Source organism: Diadema antillarum, unplaced genomic scaffold (assembly GCF_040938485.1).
Source record: "Diadema antillarum isolate AM-2024a unplaced genomic scaffold, OU_Dant_1.0 seq00000310_RagTag, whole genome shotgun sequence".
In the NCBI taxonomy this organism is placed as follows: Eukaryota; Metazoa; Echinodermata; class Echinoidea; order Diadematoida; family Diadematidae; genus Diadema; species Diadema antillarum.
In genome coordinates this window covers 874401-896517 of record NW_027271331.1, presented here as the reverse complement: position 1 = coordinate 896517, position 22117 = coordinate 874401, and the positions used below count along the sequence as shown (strand labels likewise).

Here is a 22117-nt window from a genome sequence, read left to right as displayed (position 1 = left end):
GTGAATTTTCGGAAATCTTTTGTAAAACTTCTTGGGTTTGTTTTATTAAATTTGTATTACATTATCAATGATATGTGTTCATAAGATTTTAATGTTTCTTAATTACCAGCCTGATTTTTACAGGTCCAAAACTTCCCTTAAAGCGCAACTCTTCTTATATAAATGCATAACGCAGTTCTGCAGCCATCAATAGGTGAACGAGCAACGAAGATGGAAAGACTCCTGCTAAAGTTATTGGCAGTCTTCGTGCTGGCTGTCTCGGCCACGGCCCTCACCACTCCCCATGGGCTCAATTACCTGGGCGTGGGTTATGACATCCTAAAGGGCAATCCGGAGGGAGGAGACCTTGCCACGGGAGGTGTCGACCCGGGCCTTTACATTTCCCATCGCGTCTTCGAACTCACCTACGACAGCGGCAAGAAGTCGAGTGACGGACTCTACGACATCCCGGACGAAGCCATATTCATTCATCGAAGCAGCGCCGCCAGATCCACGTCGAAAAGACGTTCAGCGGGACCGCCAGCTACGTGGATAAACTCTCCACGCAGGTATCACTCTCCGGTAAGTTTTCAGTTTGTATTATATTTCCATCTGTACAAAAACCAGGGTACAAATGAAATCATTTCTAGAAATCAATCATTTTCCCATCATAATGTGAACAAGAGCAGAAACGGACAGAAACTTTTAATGACTGGCAGTGTAATTGTTTATTTAAGCAGATGCCTTTTTATATTGATCGTGAAACTGCTGCAGATGTTGATTTACATGAGGTCTAGAGGTCATATGACACAAAGAAATTTGCCTACTACTCAAGATGTACGAGGTAACGGTCTAAGAATTGCACATTTAAATGTCAATAGTCTTTTAAAACATATAGATGAAGTTAGAGCGTTTGTGACGTCAAACGGTACAACATTTACTCACTCTAAATGAAACTAAAATTTATTTATTTATTTTTTATTATGAACTCAATATAGAAAATTATTCACTGGTGCGAAAAGATAGAACTCGTCAAGGTGGAGGATTTGCGATATTATGTTCATAAGTCGATTCATTTTGAGAACCTTATACATAAAAGTTTGAACGAGTTAGAAGTGATTGCAGTAAAGGTTTATTTGAAGCGTTCAAAGGCAATGGTGTTCACTACTTTTGTAATATCGGTGTCTTTGATCTTTATGAAAATGTCCTTAGTTATGTAGACAGTTTAGGTTGTGATACAGTCCTGGTAGGGGATGTAAACTGTGATTTACTGTCCCAGCCTTTATCTGGTATCACCAAAAGGTATATTGATCTTAATAATACGTAGCGTTGTCACAGATAAATTGCACTGAACCGACCCGGATAACTAATCTTTCCGCTACTTTAGTTGATCACATTGTAACTAATAATCCCCAAAAGGTGAAGAGCTTTGATGTAATTCACAACGGAATGAGTGATCATTTGATTAGTACTATGAAGTCTGATATTTTATGTTCTTCAAGAACTATAAATTTCAGAAGCCGGAAAAATGTAAACATTAATGACTTCAGAATTGATATTCAAAACCAACCGTGGGAAAAGATTAGAGAATCTGAGTCTATCGACGAGGCTGTGGATGGCACTACGGCAGAATTTGTTTTTTAAATGCTATCGAAAAACATATGCCTGAACGGTTTAAAAAAAAGTACAAGATAATTTTTCACCTTGGATGACTTCTGATATTTACAGACTTATGAAGAAGAGAGATAAAGCTAAAAAGAAAGCATATAAATGTAAAGATGAAAATATGATGAAAGAGTATCGAAAGTTACGAAATAAAGTTACAGCGGAAGTTCGGAAAGCAAAGAAAAAATATTATGTTGATAAATTCTCCCAAAATAGTAAAAATTCCAGATCTATTTGGAGTTTGTTGAAATCTATTATACCAAATAAGAAATCTGATAGCTCAGTCCACGTGAATTCTGATAATCTTATTGAAACTGCTGATCAATTTAATGATTTTTTCGCCACAGTGGAAAGTACTTTAGCAGAACAAATTCCTGATGCACCTTTTATTCACAATGAAGCTAGCTCTGTTAATGATATAGTTGAATTTACTTCAGTTAAGGATAGTGAAGTTTGTAAAATTATTCGTAAGTTGAAAGAGGTTAAATCCATTGGATTTGATAAGATATTTGTTTATATGCTGAAATTATGCGCTTTTGATATATCACATAGCATTGCTGATTTGATTAATCTGTCTCTGCTAAGTGGTAAGTTTCCCAAGCCACATGGAAAAGGGCAAAAATCATTTCAATTCATAAAAATGGGCATAAAGATTATCCCTCAAATTATCGACCTATTTCAATTTTGTCATTGTGTTTCAAAAATTCTCGAACGTGTTGTTCAAAGACAGATGTTAGCTTATTTGCACAAAAACAATATTCTGACGTCTGTGCATTCTGGTTTTAGACCACAACACTCAACTATTACTACCCTTATGAAAGTCACGGATGATTGGCTCCATGTAATTGATAGAAATGAAGTGCACTGGAGCTGTTTTTTGTCGACCTCAGAAAAGCTTTCGACACAGTGAACTGTGATATACTAATGAAGAAGCTAAAGGAAATAGGCATTAATGGCACCCCGGAGCTTGGCTGAGAAGTTATTTGACGGACAGAGTCTGCCAAACAGTGGTCAACTCCTCCGAATCTGATACAACGTGCGGGGTCCTTCAAGGGTCTCTTCTAGGACCACTGCTCTTTATAATCTATAAATCAACGATTTGGTACAATATGTCAAAGTATGTAAAGTGCAACTATATGCTGATGATACCGTTTTATATTTTTCTCATTCTCCAGTATCCAACATTGAACTTGTTCTTAATATGGGCTTAGAAAATGTGTATAACTGGATGTGTCAAAATAAGTTAAGTGTGAACTGTCAGAAAACTGTATGCATGTTAATTGGAAGCAACCGCATGATGTCCAAACCAAATGTTTTACGAGTCTCGTTACACAACCCCCCTCTGAATCAAGTACGTGTTTTTAAATACTTAGGTCTGTGGTGTGACGAAAATTTAAATTGGAAATATCATATTGAAAGTGTATGCTGATGAATATTGGAAAGATGGTAGGTTTTCTCGGTAGACTAAGACACTCTGTAAGTGAATCGATTATGAAATTAATTTATAAGTCATTGATTCTTCCTCACTTTGATTATGAAGACATTATATGGGTCATCGTTTAAGAAACACCTAGATAAGTTACAAAAATTACAGAATAGGGCCGGCCGAATTATATTAAGATTACAACCCGATTCTCATGTTTCTCTTCTCGAAATGCACAACGCTTTAAATTGGAAACTCTTTGACCAAAGAAGGTATCATCACTCCCATACCTTTATGTATAAGATAATGAATGATTTAACCCCTTCTTATTTAAAAGATGAATTTGAAATTGTAACTCATTCCTACCCCTCCCGTTTTGAACAAAGATTAAGACTTCCCAAACCTAGAACTGAATATTTGAAGAAATCAGTTAAATATAAATATGCTAAGGAATATAATGACCTTCCCATGGATATTAAAATCTTTCCCATAATTGCAGTGTTCATTATATATTTAATTCTGAAATAAGTATGTTTAAGGTCACTGCCCCGTTTATTTAATTTCTTTCTTTTTGTTGATGGAAAAGAGTTATTACAGAATTATTTGAATTAGTACAGGTTATTGAAAGTTATGATTTATTGTTTTCCTCTCCCTTTCCTTTGTATCCTTTTCTTTTGCTATTCGCTATTCGATGTTGTTGTTGTTGCTTTTCTTTCTCTCAACTTATGTATTTCATAATTTCACATTGTATTTGTATAAATTCCATGTTCTGGACCCCATGGAAGACCAGCGATGAATATGGGCCATCCAGCCGTTGTTGATTTTATACGGAAAATCATTCACTCAATCAATCAATCAAAAAGAGCACTCAGAAAGTATAGATATAATTACGTGTATAATGTACGGGCATACATTTCATCGTATATAAAATAAATAATAAGGTGGAGGCAACCACTAGCGACTTGCTTGACTATAGCTGCACTAACGGCCCTAATTGTATAAGTATACTTCCAAGTTTTGCAGCAATTGCCGTTCACTTGAATTTTGCCGCAAACGATCAGATGGACAAAAAAGCACTGTTTACAATGTGCTTTTATTCTTTATGTTTACCTCATCAGTTTTCAAATGCTCTGACTGTACATAGATAGAGTTTGGATGTACAAAGCATATTGTTTTTCGAATCATCCGCGTCTTTTAATTTCCGCCTTTCAGTATCACAGTGTTATATTTGTTTATTTATAAGTTCTTAGAATTGATCTCAATGGTGGATTTGTCTCATGTCAAATGAGGAGTTTTACTGCAAAGTAAAGCCAGGCATCTTTTTTCGACGTTTCAAAGAAAGTCCATCATTAGATGGACCCTCCTGAAAACAAACAAACCAGTAAGCCATGATGGCAATATTTACTGAGTGAGGCTTATCCAGCCGCTTTCAACATTGTATCATTTTTATATTTGTATATGTTTGATTGATTGTGACGGGAACAAATAAACAACAAACAAGATGGAGCAAAATCAAACTTTTTCTCATAATACCTCTCTTGAAATATAACAAGCAATATTCTAGAAATTATGATTAAGATATCCCACATTATTTTATCATTTTCTTTGTTTTTTTTAAGCAGCTTTAATCACAAGAATGGGATTAACTAGTTTTGAGATAAACCTCTTCAAATGTAAGCAGGGTAAAGTTAGTGATTTCTATTGTCACTCATTTCTATTCTTTTGCAGTCGAGAGTGAAATTTTCTTCGCCGATGTCAAGTTTGCTGCCAGTCATCGTAAGTATACTATTCAATTTCAATTCAATTTCAATTTTATTTCCATTTCCAATGAATAAACAAGGAAAATTATATACAATACATTTAAAGAATATATTTGTAACAATTTCAAAGAAAAACGTACAAGTGGTTACGAGTAACAACAGAATTTCCTTTCTAAGGTATATACATATACATAATACAAAGATTAGAATGGAAATGGAGGGTCCCACTAAAAAGCAAAGCTTGTAGGGTATGGACCCTCAGAAAATACGTACACAAGATCAAAGAAACCAATGTCAACTGACATGAAATTAACTTAGGAAGGAAAAAGAAAGAGAAAAAAAAAGGAAAAAGAAGAAAAGGGGGGAAATGAGACAATGGTACAATACACGCCATCGTGGACACAAGCATACTGTACTTCATGATGTAAATGCAATAATAAAACGATAAAACGCTCCCTGGTTTGATATTGCGATTGATTGGGTGCATATACCGGTATGAATGCATAGCAACGGATACAAAAAAAAGAGAAAGAGAATAGACTCACTGTTGTCTGGTACAATAAAAGAAATATCTGAGGTAAACTTATCTTTATTAGACAGATTATTTTCCTTAAAAGATGATTTCTGTGTGATATCTAAATATCTAACGATAAATACGTTGCTAAATATCTAAAGATATTTAGCAACTGATAGATAGCAAATTATCAAACAATATCGATGACTGCGATACTTATAGCGCTGATGCAGCACCCTCTCACTGAAATATAACTATAAAACTATATAAAAAAAGTATCTAACATACAGTGTATCACAAAACCAAACAAAAAAAGCACTTAAAGAGTAAAAATAGTTGAAACATAATTTGTCTTGAGCTTTTTCATATTTTCTGAAAAAGTAATTCTTCTTCAATATTCTGAGGTTTGGGATCATAAAACGAATGGAAAATTGTGTTTTTAGAAGTATTCTTGGAAAACTTGTTTTGCATAAGAGTGTAATCATGAATTGCATAAGAGTGAATACTCGTTTTATGTTCTGTTTCCCGAGGATATGTCAAATTGTCTCGTTGCATTATTACTATAATCATCACGACTCACGAGGGGACTGCATTCTACAAGCTTGGCTTTTTAGCAGTCTCCTCCATTTTCGACCTTTTCTTTGTTATGATTCAGTCACATTTTGTCCATGTATTTCTTCAACAAGTATGTTTATTGATTCATGTAAACAAATGACGTGTATCTAAATTTCATTTGGAAATGTAAAAGTGACATTGTACTTAATTTGTTTATATGAAATTGTCATATTATATGCTTTGGCCGGAAATGAAATAAAAATGAAATGAAATGAAAGGAAATCATGGTAATGAGGTATGTTTTACAGACCTCTTTTCATTTCTTATCAATCCTTTCACAATCTTCACTGTCAACTCTTAACAATTTTTGAAAGGATGATGCTTCTGCTTCGAAATTTGGTTAGTTTACTATTCGTTTAGATTATTTCTTTATCAAAAAAAAAATCACACACCCGTCACACGGACGGCCGGCCTGAAGATGCCTATGAGTGATAGTAACACAATATATGTATATATATATATATATATATATATATATACATATATATATATATATATATATATATATATATTCATATTCATATATATATATATATATATACTCATATTCATATATATATATATATATATATATATGTATATGTGTATATATATGAAGACCTGAATATAAGAACGACCCAAGTCCAATTTTTGGCCAAATTCAGTTTGACATGGGAAATTGTAGCTTATGCATGGACTCATCTTGTGTATAAATGATAAATCCTAGTTACCCCCGGAAGTGCCTGAAATGAATGAGTTAAATCGTATATCAAGGTAAGCAGAATGAAGGACTTGGGTCATTCTTACATTTATGTAATAGCGCCCTCTCTCATCCTTCTCTCATCTCTATATAGCAGAATATCATGTATATGAATCAAAGACCGACCCAAGTCCATGTGAATCAAAGAACGACCCAAGTCCACGACACAAAATGGCCTCTCCACAATTAATGTAAATATTAATTGTCATAATAATATATGTTGACAGCACAGTGAATCTGATGACATTAAATAAAGGAATTTTTGGTCAATAGGCAACTGAGGAAAAGTAGGATCTCTTTCTGATATAGGCCTAATACTGAATAATTGTGATCTGAAATCATCATACGCAAAACAAATCATAAAGTAATGAAACTCATCTTCTACATCACGTGCACCGGAATTACAAATAATTCAAAATCTTTCATCGTATGGGACATTTTTGTAACGTCCGAATTTAAGGGCAATAGGGGCACAACCACTTCTGAACAGAGCTAATGCTCACCTATTTGATCTATTCTGACACTGAATAACATATCTAGAGGTATTCAAAGAGTGTTTGAAATTAAGATAAGTTCTGAGTTTGTTTGTGGATGGGGGAACCCTTCTTCTATCATCAAACGTGAGCATTTCCACTTATTTTCAACAAATGATTTACATGCTATGGATACGATGCTCACAGAATTTTGTGTCCTAACATGCAAGCTCAGCCAAAGTTTCAACATGCATACATAACAATTTTGCAAATTGGGGATATTGTTTGACCTTATAACACCAATTTTTAACACCATTACTTGCCAGGGATTTAGACCACAAGAAAATTTTCCAGGGTAATGGTCAGGTCACACCAATGCCTAGCAATTGTTTGACACTGATAGAAGATGGGGGTTCCCAACCCATATCACCCGTAACTGCATCATTAGAGGTATATTTCCCCATTCCAAGAAAGAAACGACATGATCTAGAAAAAAAAAAAACTATTAATGGATGAATATTCATATAAGCCCCAAGTACCGCTTGCATATTGCAAAATGGGCAAAATTATGCATCGTACAATTTTTTTTGTAGGTCATAAACAAATAACCACCAATCAATTCAAATTTACTAATAACCACTCCGAGGGCTGTAGTAATGGATTGAGCCAATATTTTGGTGCCTTTTTGTAAACTTGGAAATTCATCAAACCACAATTCAAGATATCTATACAAGTCAACAGTATCAAGCTTTTGACCATTACAATAAAATATAGATGTGGTTTTTGCTTTGACTTTCATCCTGAAGTGCACAATTTGGTTTTTAAAAGTATTAGATTCGATCCTCCACTTTTAATATGAGTAACTGATATTCAAGTGATGTTCATAAAAATACAATAGTTGTCTTAGCCCTATATAGCAAAGCCACCATACACGGCATGTCAATGGCAAGGAGATCTCAGTTCTTAAGGTGATTTGGCAGACACTATGGTTTTCTTACACTCCGACGTACAGACGTATGATATTTTTGGGAAAAAAAAGAGACAGATAGCGAAATTTGTGGCCCCAACAGTTTTTGCTGAAATTTTAATTGAACGAGTAATGACATTTATACTAAGTGTTTCAAAAAACATTTCCCACTTTTGATCATTGATAATTCAACAACTATTCATCCGATAAAACTGTCATTGATATGAGTAATAGCTGAAAAGTGTACAATTTTGTTGAAGGTAATTTGAATGTGAAAGCACAAATCAATTTTATTAAATCTAAGATTGATTTTGGGGTAAGGTTTCAGATTTGGATCACATTTTCTCCCTCTGTACAAAAATTGAACTTTGCACACGAACCAATGATGTGTATGTGAGTGTGTGCTGACAATGCCTGAAGCACCTGTTGACTAGGCGTCAGTCTCGCGCTTCCAGCCACATGAATGCTTAATCAATGATTCATGTGGATTGCCCTGGGCACTGCTAGTCTGAATTCATGCACGGTAAAGGGTGAAATATATGCACATGGAAAAGGTAAGCACATGTTTCCATGTGCTTGCAAACACCTCATTTCATTCCAGCTGGCAATCATGTTGACATTTTGCTTCACATTTCACTAAATTTGGGAGATAAATAAGCATAAACTTTCTAAAGTTCCTCACTTTGATTCAACTATCTACTAATTAAATAGTCTGACAATTTTTTTGCTTTTCGATAAAAAGAGATCATTTTTGGGAAAGAGTTGAGCAGCATTTATCATTGGGGCGATTTGTTTCACAGTAGATTAATTTAAGGCTCCATATACTCAAGTGTATACTCTAATTTATTTTCTTTGCTTCCTGTCACCATGTTTACGAAAGAACAGAAGGTAATCATTGTGATTTCGGTGTTTTTTTTTTTGTTTGTTTGTTTTTTGTTTTTTGAAGTAATAGGGAGAACACTGTCACGACTCGATGACAGTATCGGCAGGCGTTTGACTTTACACAGATACTGCCAGAGGCTGAATAAAGACTAGTTGTGATAGTGGAATTTCTCATGAATAAATAATGAAGCATTCAAACCCTGGCCATTGTTCAGGACCATTGTCAGGGTGTTAACCACACACTCCCATACACATGCCCCCATTGACCCCTGTGCAAAGTGAAATTTTGTACAGAGGGTTGAAAATAGAGCAGAATCTGGAATCTAACTGTGAAATTAATCATTGATTTCATGACACTAATTTATGCTTTTCATATTCAAACCACCTCCAACCAAATTGTACACTATTCAGCTATCACTCATATCACTGACAATGTTATCTGATGTATAATTTTTTAATTATCAAAAATCAAAAGTGGAAGATGTTTTTAAAAACACCTAGTACACACACACACACACACACACACACACACACATATATATATATATATATATATATATATATATATATGTATATATATACATACGATAGCGTGTACCGGGATAGATATACGGATATAAAAGACGAGAAAGTAAACAATACATTCGAAGCAACAAAGACTGTGATTGTAATTGTTGTCATGTTCACCTCAATCAGTATTAACAAAAAACAACAACTGTAACCAAAACAAAAGTTCCCAAACTTGATATTTCGTACAATTAAAACGATGCCCTTTTACTATATGAATACTACACAACTCCCCCTATACACTCAAATTACCTTCAGAGTACGAGCAAGTGAAGGAAAGCACGACGGAATCAGGGTATGTCTACTCTTCTGAGGAGACCGTGGAAAACCTCGGCCGCGCCCGCCTAGTCACCGAGCTCGCTGAAAACCAGAACTACCCTTTGACGCAAGAGTTTGTCATTACCGTTTGCAACCTCCCAGCTGAGTACGAGGAAAGAGCCTACATGAACTTTCTCAGCGACTGGGGAACGGTTGGACAACTTTTTCCGGTCATATCTATACTCGTTCACATTCAAACAAATCAAATCGTGCAAAGTATTTCAGACGTGTAACTTCGTATGTACAATAATTCACCTAGTCTACATGCTCAAGTTCAAATCATTTGTATTAATTTTTTTTTTTCGCGTGTGTTTTAGCTATTCCCTGATGTGCTTCGTTAAGTTGGTTGGAGAGGCCCAAGGGCCATGGTGATTTTGATCGCTTTTTTCCAACCTGGCAACTTATGGAAGCGCACCAAGGAAAGCCTAGCATCTTGTACCCTCGTATGTCGCTAGTTTTTTTTGTTTGTCTGCTATCCCTGGTAGTCTTGCAAATACCGAATGAATAATGATAGTAATAGTAATAGTAATAATGATTAAATGCTATTCATGCTAATATCATGAAAATAATAATAATAACAATAATAATAATAATAATAATAATAATAATAATAATAATAATAATAATAGTAATTATTATTATTATTATTATTATTATTATTATTATTGTTGTTATTATTATCATTAGTATTATTATTACTTGAATTTGTAGTAACTGATTACAATTGAATGGGAGTAAAGAACTCCAATTTTGTTTTCTTTGGTTTGATTTGTCTGGCTTTATTTTTGCGTTTCACTCTGGTAAACCATTAACACAAACAATTCAATAAAATCAAAACAGCTAGATACAGTATGTGTACATGCATGTAAATAAAGAAATTGTACAAAATAATGAATTACGATAGACAAAAATACACGCAAGCGAGTATAATGACGATTGAATAAAGGGAATTAGCATGCTAATTTTCAATGCGAAGTAATAAATGTATATGTATACGAAAAATGAATGAATTGATACCGGTAAGTAGGTGAGAGAAAATCCTTTTACAAGGAGAAAATATAGGTACATGCATGACATGTGTACTTGGTAGATAATGTCCAGTTCGCACTTATTGGTATATAGAGTTATAGACCAAGTATTACATGTTTGATTCAGAAACAGTAAAATTTTCTTGATGTTGGAAATTTGGTTGGAAGTAAAAATAGTGCAACCTCATAGAGCCTCTATAAAAAAAAAACACGTAATTATGTGGTGTTATGAATAGATGCTTCCTCAACCCAGATTTTGTTCGATTTTTTTTTGAAATAAAATGTAGAGATTTATGCTAATTTCCTAATTACTGACACCCATCTTTCCAGCACATCGTTGAGCAGGTCGACCTGGGCACCCGCGATGTGAAAACCTACCGTGAGACTCGGTCGAAGTTTGTATCGGACATAGCAACCAGTGTAAGTTGTCAATATTAAATGAATGGATGAATCAGTCAGTTTGGAGTTAACGCATTAATGTGTGCACATTGGTACAAACGACCTTTCTTTTTTCTCAGTGGTTAAAGCATTTCGCTCGTTTCCAAAGCGAAATAGTGCAAAGTTTGTGGAATCCATTAATCCCGTTCGAACAAAGGATGAACGTGAGTGACCTGGGGCCTGTTTCCATAAAACTTGTCATCAGTGACAAGTTGTCATAGATGTGACAAGCTACTGAAAATCCTTGCAGCTGATTGGCTGAGAGCAAATTTGTCATAGAAATGTGGCAGTTGTCAGTGATGACAAGTTTTATGAAACGGGCCCCTGGCGACCAGAAGGGTCAGTCATACCCTGGGAAGCATCCATTTTTTTTTTTTTCGCATTGACTGTATTAAGAATTCAGTGGTATTCTGTTATTAGTTTGACCCAAATACCAGGCTCTATGTCAGGTTGATGTACGCATATATAGCTAGCAAAGTGGAACCTCGATATATGGCTTGTTCTTTGTTACATTTCTTAATAGTATAAATTTTGCCAAATTGTTTAAATGATTACAAAGATATTTTATCATTACAAAGTCGAAAAGGAAAAAAATAATGTGTATAGCGTTTGAGGGCTGAAATAAACAGTATTGTAGGTTCCAAATGTCATTTGAATTAGATTCAATCATTAACAATTTTATTTCCATCCAACGTAAGACTAAAACAAAATAAAATGCATACCTTTCACATATCATATTGTTTTATCAATTTGTGTGGGATACATAGACCCTGCAGACTTCATCGCTAAAGTCCTGAACAACGATTAACTTTTTTAATCATCCATTGAACTTTTACATTGTCGTCTTTCTTTGTCTGTATTAGCTATATCTTCTCGAATCTGCAACTTTTAACTTTTGCCACAAATGCCACAACGTTCTGTCACGAGCATGACAAGTGCAGAAGTTATATCCTAACATGTCGATTTTATGGCCCTCCATGCATTTTGAACAAATGCATTCAGTCGAACCAGTTGTAATGATGCAAAAAGTACTTTCGAAACGTCTTTCCATGGCCTAGACATCAGTTTCGCTTGGGATCGATATCCGATCGATTCCCCCTCCCCCCGTTCTCTCTTTGATTGCTGTCACATCTCTGCATGTCTGACAATCTTTTTAACAGAGTTGTTCACCTCTACCCCCTTAATCTATGATAGTTTAATGTTTCTCGTTTTCATTATATACTTTCGAAAATCTACAGCACGCCGCCGAAATGCAGGTAGATGCAACTTATAAGGTGACGAGTGTATCCCTTTCAGGGAGCGTGGACTCGTATTTGCAAGAGGCTGCATCAGACGAGCATTTGGGCGAAGAGTTTTCCAGCTTCACGATTGGCAGTGCAGACCTCAAAGGTGAAAACGACAACAACATTACTTGTTATCATATATTAGCATGTTTTCTTTCAAAGTTCGCCTCTTTTAGCTGCCAGTAATTAACTTTAACTTTTCCCTCCTTTTTACAGTTCACGTCATGTCTTTGTTTTATAAAATTCGTACACTATGTAGCATATTATAACATAATGATAATCCTCTGCTAAGTCCCTGGTTCAAAATTCCTCATACGTTAAGCGCTATTTTCTTGTTTATTTCAAGCCACGTTTATGTGTCAGACACATCAGGGGGCATTTCATGAAGCACAAAAATGCTTTCAGTCTGACAAAGTAAGACGAAATGTCGGACAACATTTGCTGACAAAGTCAGCTCAGTCGGATGCAAGGATTCCAGTAGCTCGTGACAGTTGGTCAGAAAAATATCCGACCAAAACGCCACATGAAATGCCCCTAGGTTTCGAATTGTCTGTCTGTCCGTCGGTGCACAATGTCCTTAATATAGTATTAAAAAAAACATACACGCGCTCTCACTGGATCACCTTTGTACCTGCCTTATAATGCTCAGTGATCTAGGTATATAGCTCCTTTTTTAACTAAGTTATGGCCAAAAACACAAATGCCAAGTGTTATCATAAATTGATAGGAAAAGGTCTGGTTTAAAAAAAAAAGGAAATGGTCAAACAAACAATAAGTTGGATGGAATCGACAGGGGATGAAGATAAAAATCCAGGTCAAATGTCACATGAAAGGAAAAGTATACTACCCTTCAAAATTGGTCGACACTAGTTATAACTTCTAAGAACAAAAATGACATCATAAAACATCGCGATGATTTTTTAATGAATGGATGATTTTCGGTACAATTTCAAGGAAAAAAAATGATCAAATATATTACAATAATATATAAACCTACGTGAATAAAAATAATTGTACTATTTCTGTCCCCCCCCCCCCTCGTTATACGTGGCTTCGCTGTCTCCACACTGCAATGTGTCATCATTTTGAAAAAAATTTTGGTCTGAATGAGATAATGGAACTTGAACTTGAACATTGTTACGTCACCTATATACAGAACCCATCGGCTATAGTTTGATGGGAATGAACGAGATAATGGAGGACTTCTATTGGTCACTGGACTCGGATTATGTGGCCCAAGGACTCTGTGTTGAAGGCTGGCCCAGAGCCGCCATTCGAGCCAATGTATTTACAGCTATGACCAACTACCCCGCATATAACGATGTGATAGCAAGCAGGGGTGAGTTATTCTTCCGGACAACTTGCTCTCAAAAGTATTTCGTCATTCTTCCTTCTTTTATAACTGGTTCATTGTACATTACATTATTCGTTACTTATCATGCTCGCCCTGTTGTGTATTTGTTTGTAGTATCTGATCGATTATTTTTTTATTGTATTGTATAGTTATAGGCCTATGTATTGTTATCTTTGCACAGACATGTTGAAAAACAGCCATAGGCTGATTCTTGCTTCCGTGCTTAAATAAATAAATGAAATGAAATGGGATGGGGCCCATTTCGAAGCACTGCAAGCATAATAGTGGTCTCAAAATACATATCGCATGTAACTCTGTCTCACCAATTCTATACAGGGTGCAGAAAATGAAATTTTGTTTTCAGCCCACAAAAAAAAATCAATTTTAATCTAAATTTCAATTTATTTCTAATTCATTTTCGTATTTCTCCATTTAAAGAAATGCGTGAAATATAGAAAAATATGATTATACATAATATCGAGCTTGGGGATTTAAAATGATATTGATGATATCCGAGACCGGTCGGTAACTCAGTCAACAACAGACTTTACAATAAGTATCGTCCTTGATTATTGTTATTATTGTTGTTGTTGTTGTTTGTTTGTTTGTTTTTTTTGTTTTTTTGGGGGGGGGGGTTCAAATACTAGGCTTAAGCGAACTCTGTATTTGCTGTATCCAGTGTCATTAGTACTCACAACAGTTACAGACCAGACATTAATCTCTTATAAACTCAGACATGATCATTCCGTAAATTATACCAATATGCCTACCATTCTACCTGCTTCATAACTCTGAAATGAGAAGAACTTTTCACCCCCTTTCACTTAATTTCTCGTACTTTGGATTCCAGTGACGATAGAATTGCAGCACATTAAAATCAGTAAAATCAGGATATGAATGGCCGTTTTTGGGAAACGTATAACGAGTCCGATGGGCCGTGTTATTTGCTAGGCCATTCAATCGTGACTTTGGTGATTACCAGGAAGAGCTAAAGAGTCAGTAAGAGACAGTTACCCATGTCTTCAGTAATACAAAAGCTCTTGATTATCATTCCTCATGTATGAACTGATTAATTCATACTTATGTTATAGATGACCCAATCAAAGTACCGTTGGCATGGCCAAAGGGAACGTACGCACTTCCGGGTAGGGACATCAACGGCCTGGAGAACTGTCCTTCGACGGACCACCTCACTTTTGCATTCGGCAAAAGGTTTCAAAACACGGAGGATAGTGGGAGCAACGTATGCAGCCCCTCGCTCAGGGAACATATGACTAACCGAGTAACATCCAACACCATCGAGCACCCGTTCTGTGTTAAGGAGGTCAGCGAAATCGAGGCCGATACAGTTTGGGAATTCGGAAAGGGCAGTTACTGTATATATAAGAAAGGCGACTGTCCGGAAGGTGCGTGAGTATGACGTCACAGTCTTGAAGTTAATCAGTTGAGAAGAAAAATCTGTAAAAAGCCAGTAAACTGCATTAATTAGTTTACTTGATAGGATACGTTGGGCCTTTTGCTTTTTAATCACGTTGTTAAAGCCACTAAATTTACCATTTGCAGATAACCCCCCCCCCCCTCTTTAATGCTTCAAAGCACTTCTTAAATGTGAGTTGGGGATAGAAATAACTAATGTAAAATTCAATTCAGTACATTATTTATGTTAAGCATTGTTGAATATCTAAAATATGAACAAAAGTCTTGTTAAAATCATTTCTAGAATAAACCGTCGACATTATGGTTTGTTGAGTTAGACATTCATAAAAAACATTACAATCACTTGTATTCATTGTCTAAGCAGCCGCACATTGTTTTTTTAACTCAATTTTGTCGTTCTTGTGTTTGTGTTTACGTACATATATATATATATATATACACATATATAAATATATATAGGTATATGCACACATATTCATGTATGTCATAACGACACTAATGCAGCCTCTATAGCATTTGGTCATCCCCGCCCACTTCTGACGAGAGTTCTAAGCCATTTTTAGCCTACTGTGCCAAAAATTCCTTTAATTTGCAGGTTTTAGTTTCTCCTACATCAAGTTTGATGACGACGATACGAATAATGGCAACACTCGAACGGGGACTCTCCCCGATGGAGACTTCGACCATAACTCTTCGTTTTATTACTGCTGCCGAAAAGATGGAGATGTCAAGCAGCCCATCGTTCTGCCTGTCGACAAACCTTTCTACCTGTTGGCTAATACCGCAAATTGTCAGAAGGTACGTCATGGTTACGTCATCATGGCTGTAACCATGTACGCGCATGTTTGGGGGGTTTACACCATTATTATTATTTTAGTATTGTTTGGGTCTGTTTTGGAATTTTTGCGAGAAGGCTGCATATATTCGATTCAGCTAGCTTCACACCAAGAGGTTATAGTCCCACAAATTTACCCATCCAACCCCGCACACACACACACACACACACACACACACACACACACACACACAAACATCATTGAAGCACCTTATGATAGCGTTTCATATGGAAAATAAAAGGTGTCAGTTTCTAAACAAAGCAACCAGCGGTATATGAAAAGACAGCAATGATTGATCGTCATAGATAGAAATAAAATAAGTCATATCTATTACATGTTGTAGTATTGATTATGACAACAATATTCTTCATTTCTTTGTCTATTTCAGGTTTAATTCTTAATCTCTCTCAAGACTATTTTTTAATTTCTCTCAAGACTATTTTTTAATTTCTCTAAAGACTATTTTTTTAATTTCTCTAAATTCAAATCTAAATAGATTATTTTTTTTTCTCATTCTACCTTTACTCTATGATGCATGGGAATCCACCTGTTACTCATATTTGGTCTAATTATAATTTTTTTATGTTTCATCTAGGTGCTCGGTATGAATGCCACAGCAGAATTCATCGCCGTGAACACAGAGAACTACGACAACTGGGACAGTGTATCTGGCCTTCATCCGTACCCAGGTATAGTTTCCATTGGCGAGTACAACATCAACATCACGTACTGCTACTACGAACCCGCCCCGCGTGTCGAAGCCAAGCAAGTAGAGACTGAACTCAGGTACATCGGTGACATGAGGTACGACGGGCGAGACTTGGCTGCCTTGCGCCTTCTGGAGGCGCTTGGAATGTAAAAATGGCGCTGGGTTATTAAATGGATGGTAAAGTATTGGTTGAGGGGAGAATTCAGCTTTTATCTTTATGGGAGATATTTAGAAACCACTTTGTTAAGAAGATTACAATAATCCAAGAGGATTTCAAAGTATTATTTGATGAAAATCGGCTTTGAAAATGGCTGTGATATCCAAAATCAAAGTAAAACAAAGCGATTCTAATAAAAGATGGGTCTCACCTTTTAGCAGGATTGCTTTGTGTTGAATATTATTCAGCCATGTCAAAATCAATATTCATCAAATTGACTTTGAATTCATTTCAGAATTATATGCTCTTTCATATTTCATAAGAGGTTTCTCATTATCTTTAAAAAAATCATCAAAAAAAAAAATAAAAAAAGTTTGAAACCATAACCCCATCTCAACCAAAACTGTGCCATCCCTTTAACCAAGGTTGTCTGGAAACACAAACAAACCTGATATTAGCGAGCTTTAGATCTACAACGCGAACGCCGATACAACGCTTATAAGACCAAAAAATGGTGTTCTGCTCGTGCGCGAGACAGCTGTTTCTTTATTTTTCAACTCGGGAGGCTGCGTCGTCTTAACGTCTCCGTCGCAGATCTAAAGTTCCCTATTTTGACACTGATTGACGCGCATGGACATGGATATAAACTACGACAATTAAGATCAAAGCAGACATCTACATAAGCACACACACACACATAGAGAGAGAGAGAGAGAGAGAGAAACACACACAAATTTCTTCTTTTTTCCCATTGGTATTTAGTCATTTTCCATGCAAATAATTATCTACAATGCATTGATTATAGAATTGAACTAATATACCTGGATGAAAGTGGTTATATCCTTGCTGTGTACAACTTTTTTTTTTCACAGACAGTGGAAACACTATTGATGAAATAAACACCTAGCAAAGCGTAATAATAGCATCCACACACATTCACACACAAACGCACATACACCCCCGTAAGATTATGATTATGTTGTCAGCTAATGTTAATTATCAATATTTCTGAGCTCAAAGTATATTTATCTTCTGTATGTGGATGTGGCTGTAAAATTATAAACTCTGAACTTATAACAACCAGTTTTGAATGGACTTGATTTTAGAATTTGAGTGTGATAGGACCTATCAATAACTAAGTCGGCTTAACCCTATGTGTGTGCTTTGAGGGACGGTTATAGCGATGTGTATACTTTCCAAAGCCCTATAAATCAACGTCTATTAACTCGGTGATACTTCAGTTTCATAATTTAGGTGATGCGTATATAACACGTTAAAGCACTGTTTTCTTTATATTGTATTCATAGGTTGATTGACCGATTCTGGATAGCGTTGGTATCATGGTAAAATTTTGAATCGTTTTGCTCTGTTATCTATATACCTGTACTATATAATGGGACACAAATGTATTTTATATCAAACAATGTCGAAGGTAGTTCGGATTCTGACCGATTTTTATAGGATTGTATTCTCTAAAAAGATTCACATCAGCACACATACGATATGACTTTGGATCTAGTTTGGTGATGTGTATAATATGTACACGTCCAAGTGTTGTTATTCTCTTTTATTCCTGCAAAGGTTAATCGGTTCTTGTATAACGTATGGTTGTTCTCATGGTGAAATTTTAAATTTTTCTTGTGATAGCCTTTTTGTGGTAGACTTTTGTTTTGTGGTAACCTTTTTGTGCAGGACTTTTGTTTTGTGGTAAACTTTTATATGGCTGTGATTTGGAAATAAATCTATACTTTCTATCCAACAATGTCGAAAATAGTCCAGATATTAACCAATTCTTATCTGAGTGCACGCTGTATTAAGCTTGACATCAGGACACGCCCAAGTTTGGATACATGTGGAATAAACAACACGCTCTAAATTTCCTTTCATTTCATTTCATTTCATTTCTTTATTTGTCCAAATTATGTATAAAAATGTGGCATGGAAAATTGGTTTTGTCACACTTTCATCATAAACACATACTGACAACAGATAAACAACAAATCACATTACATTATGACATCGAATGAACACTCAAACAAATGGAACTAAACATTCCATCAAAACAAACTATCATCGTATAATGGTGAACGTGCAATATATATATATATATATATATATATATATATATATATATATGTATATATACATATATATATATATACATATATATATATATATATATATATATATATATATATATATATATATAATATAAGTGTGAGTCGAGTGTCTTCAGCTAATGATGAACCCCTGGGTCGTCGCATCTTTTTGGAGTGTGTATGTAAACGAGAGTAATGAGGCGGTAGACGTTGCTTAATCCTCACAAGTGATTTTACTCAAGCTTTCGGGCTTCCTGCCCTTTGTCGAGACTGGGGACAAGATACAAAACATGGATATCATATATACAAATAGAAAATAATAATGATGATCAAAACAATAGCGGAACTGATAACTACAGTGAAAGAGGCAGACAGGGAATAATATCTGCAAGTTATTATTATGCAAGATTGATGCATATACACTCCCACCTGTGTAATTATATATATATAATTATATATATATATATATATATATATATGTATATTTTCATATATATATGTATATATATATTTTTTTCATATATATATATATGTATATGTATATATATATACATTTTTTCATATATATATGTATATGTATATATATATATATATATTATATGTATATTTTCATATATATATATATATATGTATATGTATATATATATATATTATATGTATATTTTCATATATATATATATATGTATATGTATATATATATATATATATATATATACAGAAAGCTAGAATCAACTACTTCAAAAAATGTATATAACCACAAATTCTAAAACACATTTCATTAAAAGATACTTATTCAAATTAACTACACCAACATCATACTGTAATCAGTAAATTATAATACATATTGCACGTGATTGCTCGCACCCCCCCCCCCCCCCCCCCCAATCACAACTAAAGTCTGCTTTCTTTCACTGGTGCCCTGATGCGTACAATCAACAACTATTGCACATTAACATAAAAACCCTCTGCACATATTTTCATTTCATTTCATTTCAATTTATTTTCATATTTCTCACATATATCACAATAAAGTATATAAATAAGAAAATTATACAAAACATAATTCAGATGAGACTTCATCAGAATGTACAGAAGTTTGATTTGGTATAAACATGAGGTCTGTATGCATGCGAATTACACTGTGGTCATAATGCGAAAAGAAATATGATGGGGCCTGCGTAAAAGCATTAGCTTGTACAGCCGCAGGTCCCGTGAGTAATCAGATTAGGGGAAGTTTAAAGTACGGATGTTTTTTAAGACCAACTATATCTGGGGAAACCGATTAAAACAAACAAAACAAAAAATCCAATTAAATATATATCACTAAATAAAAATACAGAAAAACAGAAAGCTGAAAGGTCACATGTTGCAGCAGTGAGCAACAACTGCAGAGATTCAAGGGGTGTGTTGCAGAGTATAGAAAATGGCGTAACTGTACGTCATAAATACATAAGTAGAAGGTGGGATAATGAGATTTGTCGTGAATGTAAACAATACCGAAAGCTCAGGAGTAACATTCCAGCATGGGTCCTAAAACCAAGCATTCCGTGTGACCATAGTAACCGACAGCTGTCACGCGCGAGAGTTTCGATAACCGAGTGGAACAATAGGTGCATGAACTGCGCAATAGGCAGACTGTTCAAAAATAGTGTTCATGGTTAGGATCCCGCCGGACTAAGGTGGGATAGACAAGGGGTAACATGTAAAGAGTAACAAGAACTATACACTATGCATGCCGTACAATGTAGCTGCTAAGAAGATATTGCTTCAGTTTTCGTTTGAATGAGGTTACAGTGGTACAACTTACAAGTTCCATAGGGAGTTCGTTCCAATATTTGGGCCCAGCGAACATAATGGTTTTTTTCGCGAAAATTGTTCGGGTACGTGGAAGGTGATATGCGTAACGTTGACGAGTTGGATAATCATGAACTGTATAATTTCTTGTAAACATTTGGGAAAATACGTCTGGTAATTGGCCAGTTGAAAATTGAAACATAAACAGGCCGACGTTGTAATAAAATAACTCGGGAATTTTCAAAATTTTATTACTTACAAAAAGTTCGTTCGTGTGAGATAAATATCCAGTGTGGTTAACAATTCTAACAGCTCGTTTTTGTACAAGAAATAACGAATCGATAAGGTTTTTAGAAGCATTTCCCCACGCCAGAATCCCATAGTTGAGATAGGGAGATATCAAAGTTGAATATATGCTCTGTAGAATATTACTTGGAAAATAATAGCTAAGTTTGTTAAGAACCCCGGTATTTCTAGCAATAATTCTGCTTACATAATTAACATGGGTTCTCCAAGATAAATCACTATCGATATGAAGACCCAAAAATTTTGTATTGTTGACCTGTGACAGATCAATGTTGTTTATCTTGACAGAGAGAGGTAACACAGGTAGCGAATTACTGAATAACATATACTGAGTTTTATCAATGTTTAAGGATAATTTGTTCGCAAAAATCCAAGATTGGACAGAAACAAGTTCTTTATTTATTATGTTTATAAGCGCATCAGGATTTTGATGAGAGAAGAACAAATTTGTATCATCTGCAAAGCAAACGAAGGAGAGAATCTTAGAGGAGTTCTGGATATCATTAATATATAAAATAAAAAGAAGTGGGCCTAACAAGGAACCCTGTGGAACACCACAAGAAATCAGTTTTGGTTGGGAATCGTGACCGTGAATACTTACAAATTGTTTTCTATTCGTTAAATAATCAGTGAACCATTCTAGCGCCCTTCCCCGAATTCCGTAATGATTTAACTTATAAAGTAAAATGTCATGGTCTATTGTATCAAATGCCTTGGAGAAGTCAAGGAAAACACCGACAGTGTGAGAAACATCATCTATAGCATGAGCTATCT

At 35.0% G+C, this 22117-nt stretch overlaps 1 protein-coding gene across 1 annotated transcript; it reads left to right on the top strand.

The window, feature by feature from the left end:
• Window positions 1-210: 210 nt before the first annotated feature.
• Window positions 211-17137, top strand: LOC139730412 (uncharacterized). Its single transcript, XM_071641273.1, has 8 exons — window positions 211-561; window positions 9845-10054; window positions 11261-11350; window positions 12607-12757; window positions 13808-13990; window positions 15097-15411; window positions 16038-16240; window positions 16874-17137. Exons 1-8 carry the CDS (start codon window positions 211-213, stop codon window positions 17135-17137), a joined length of 1767 nt encoding a protein of 588 aa, XP_071497374.1.
• Window positions 17138-22117: the final 4980 nt, after the last annotated feature.

Excerpts from the sequence above, each read along its gene's own strand:
- LOC139730412 (XM_071641273.1), top strand. The coding sequence starts at position 211 with ATGGAAAGACTCCTGCTAAAGTTATTGGCAGTCTTCGTGCTGGCTGTC. Across the intron at positions 10,055-11,260 it reads TTCTCAGCGACTGGGGAACG|CACATCGTTGAGCAGGTCGA; the intron begins GTTGGACAACTT and ends CCATCTTTCCAG. Across the intron at positions 13,991-15,096 it reads CGATGTGATAGCAAGCAGGG|ATGACCCAATCAAAGTACCG; the intron begins GTGAGTTATTCT and ends CTTATGTTATAG.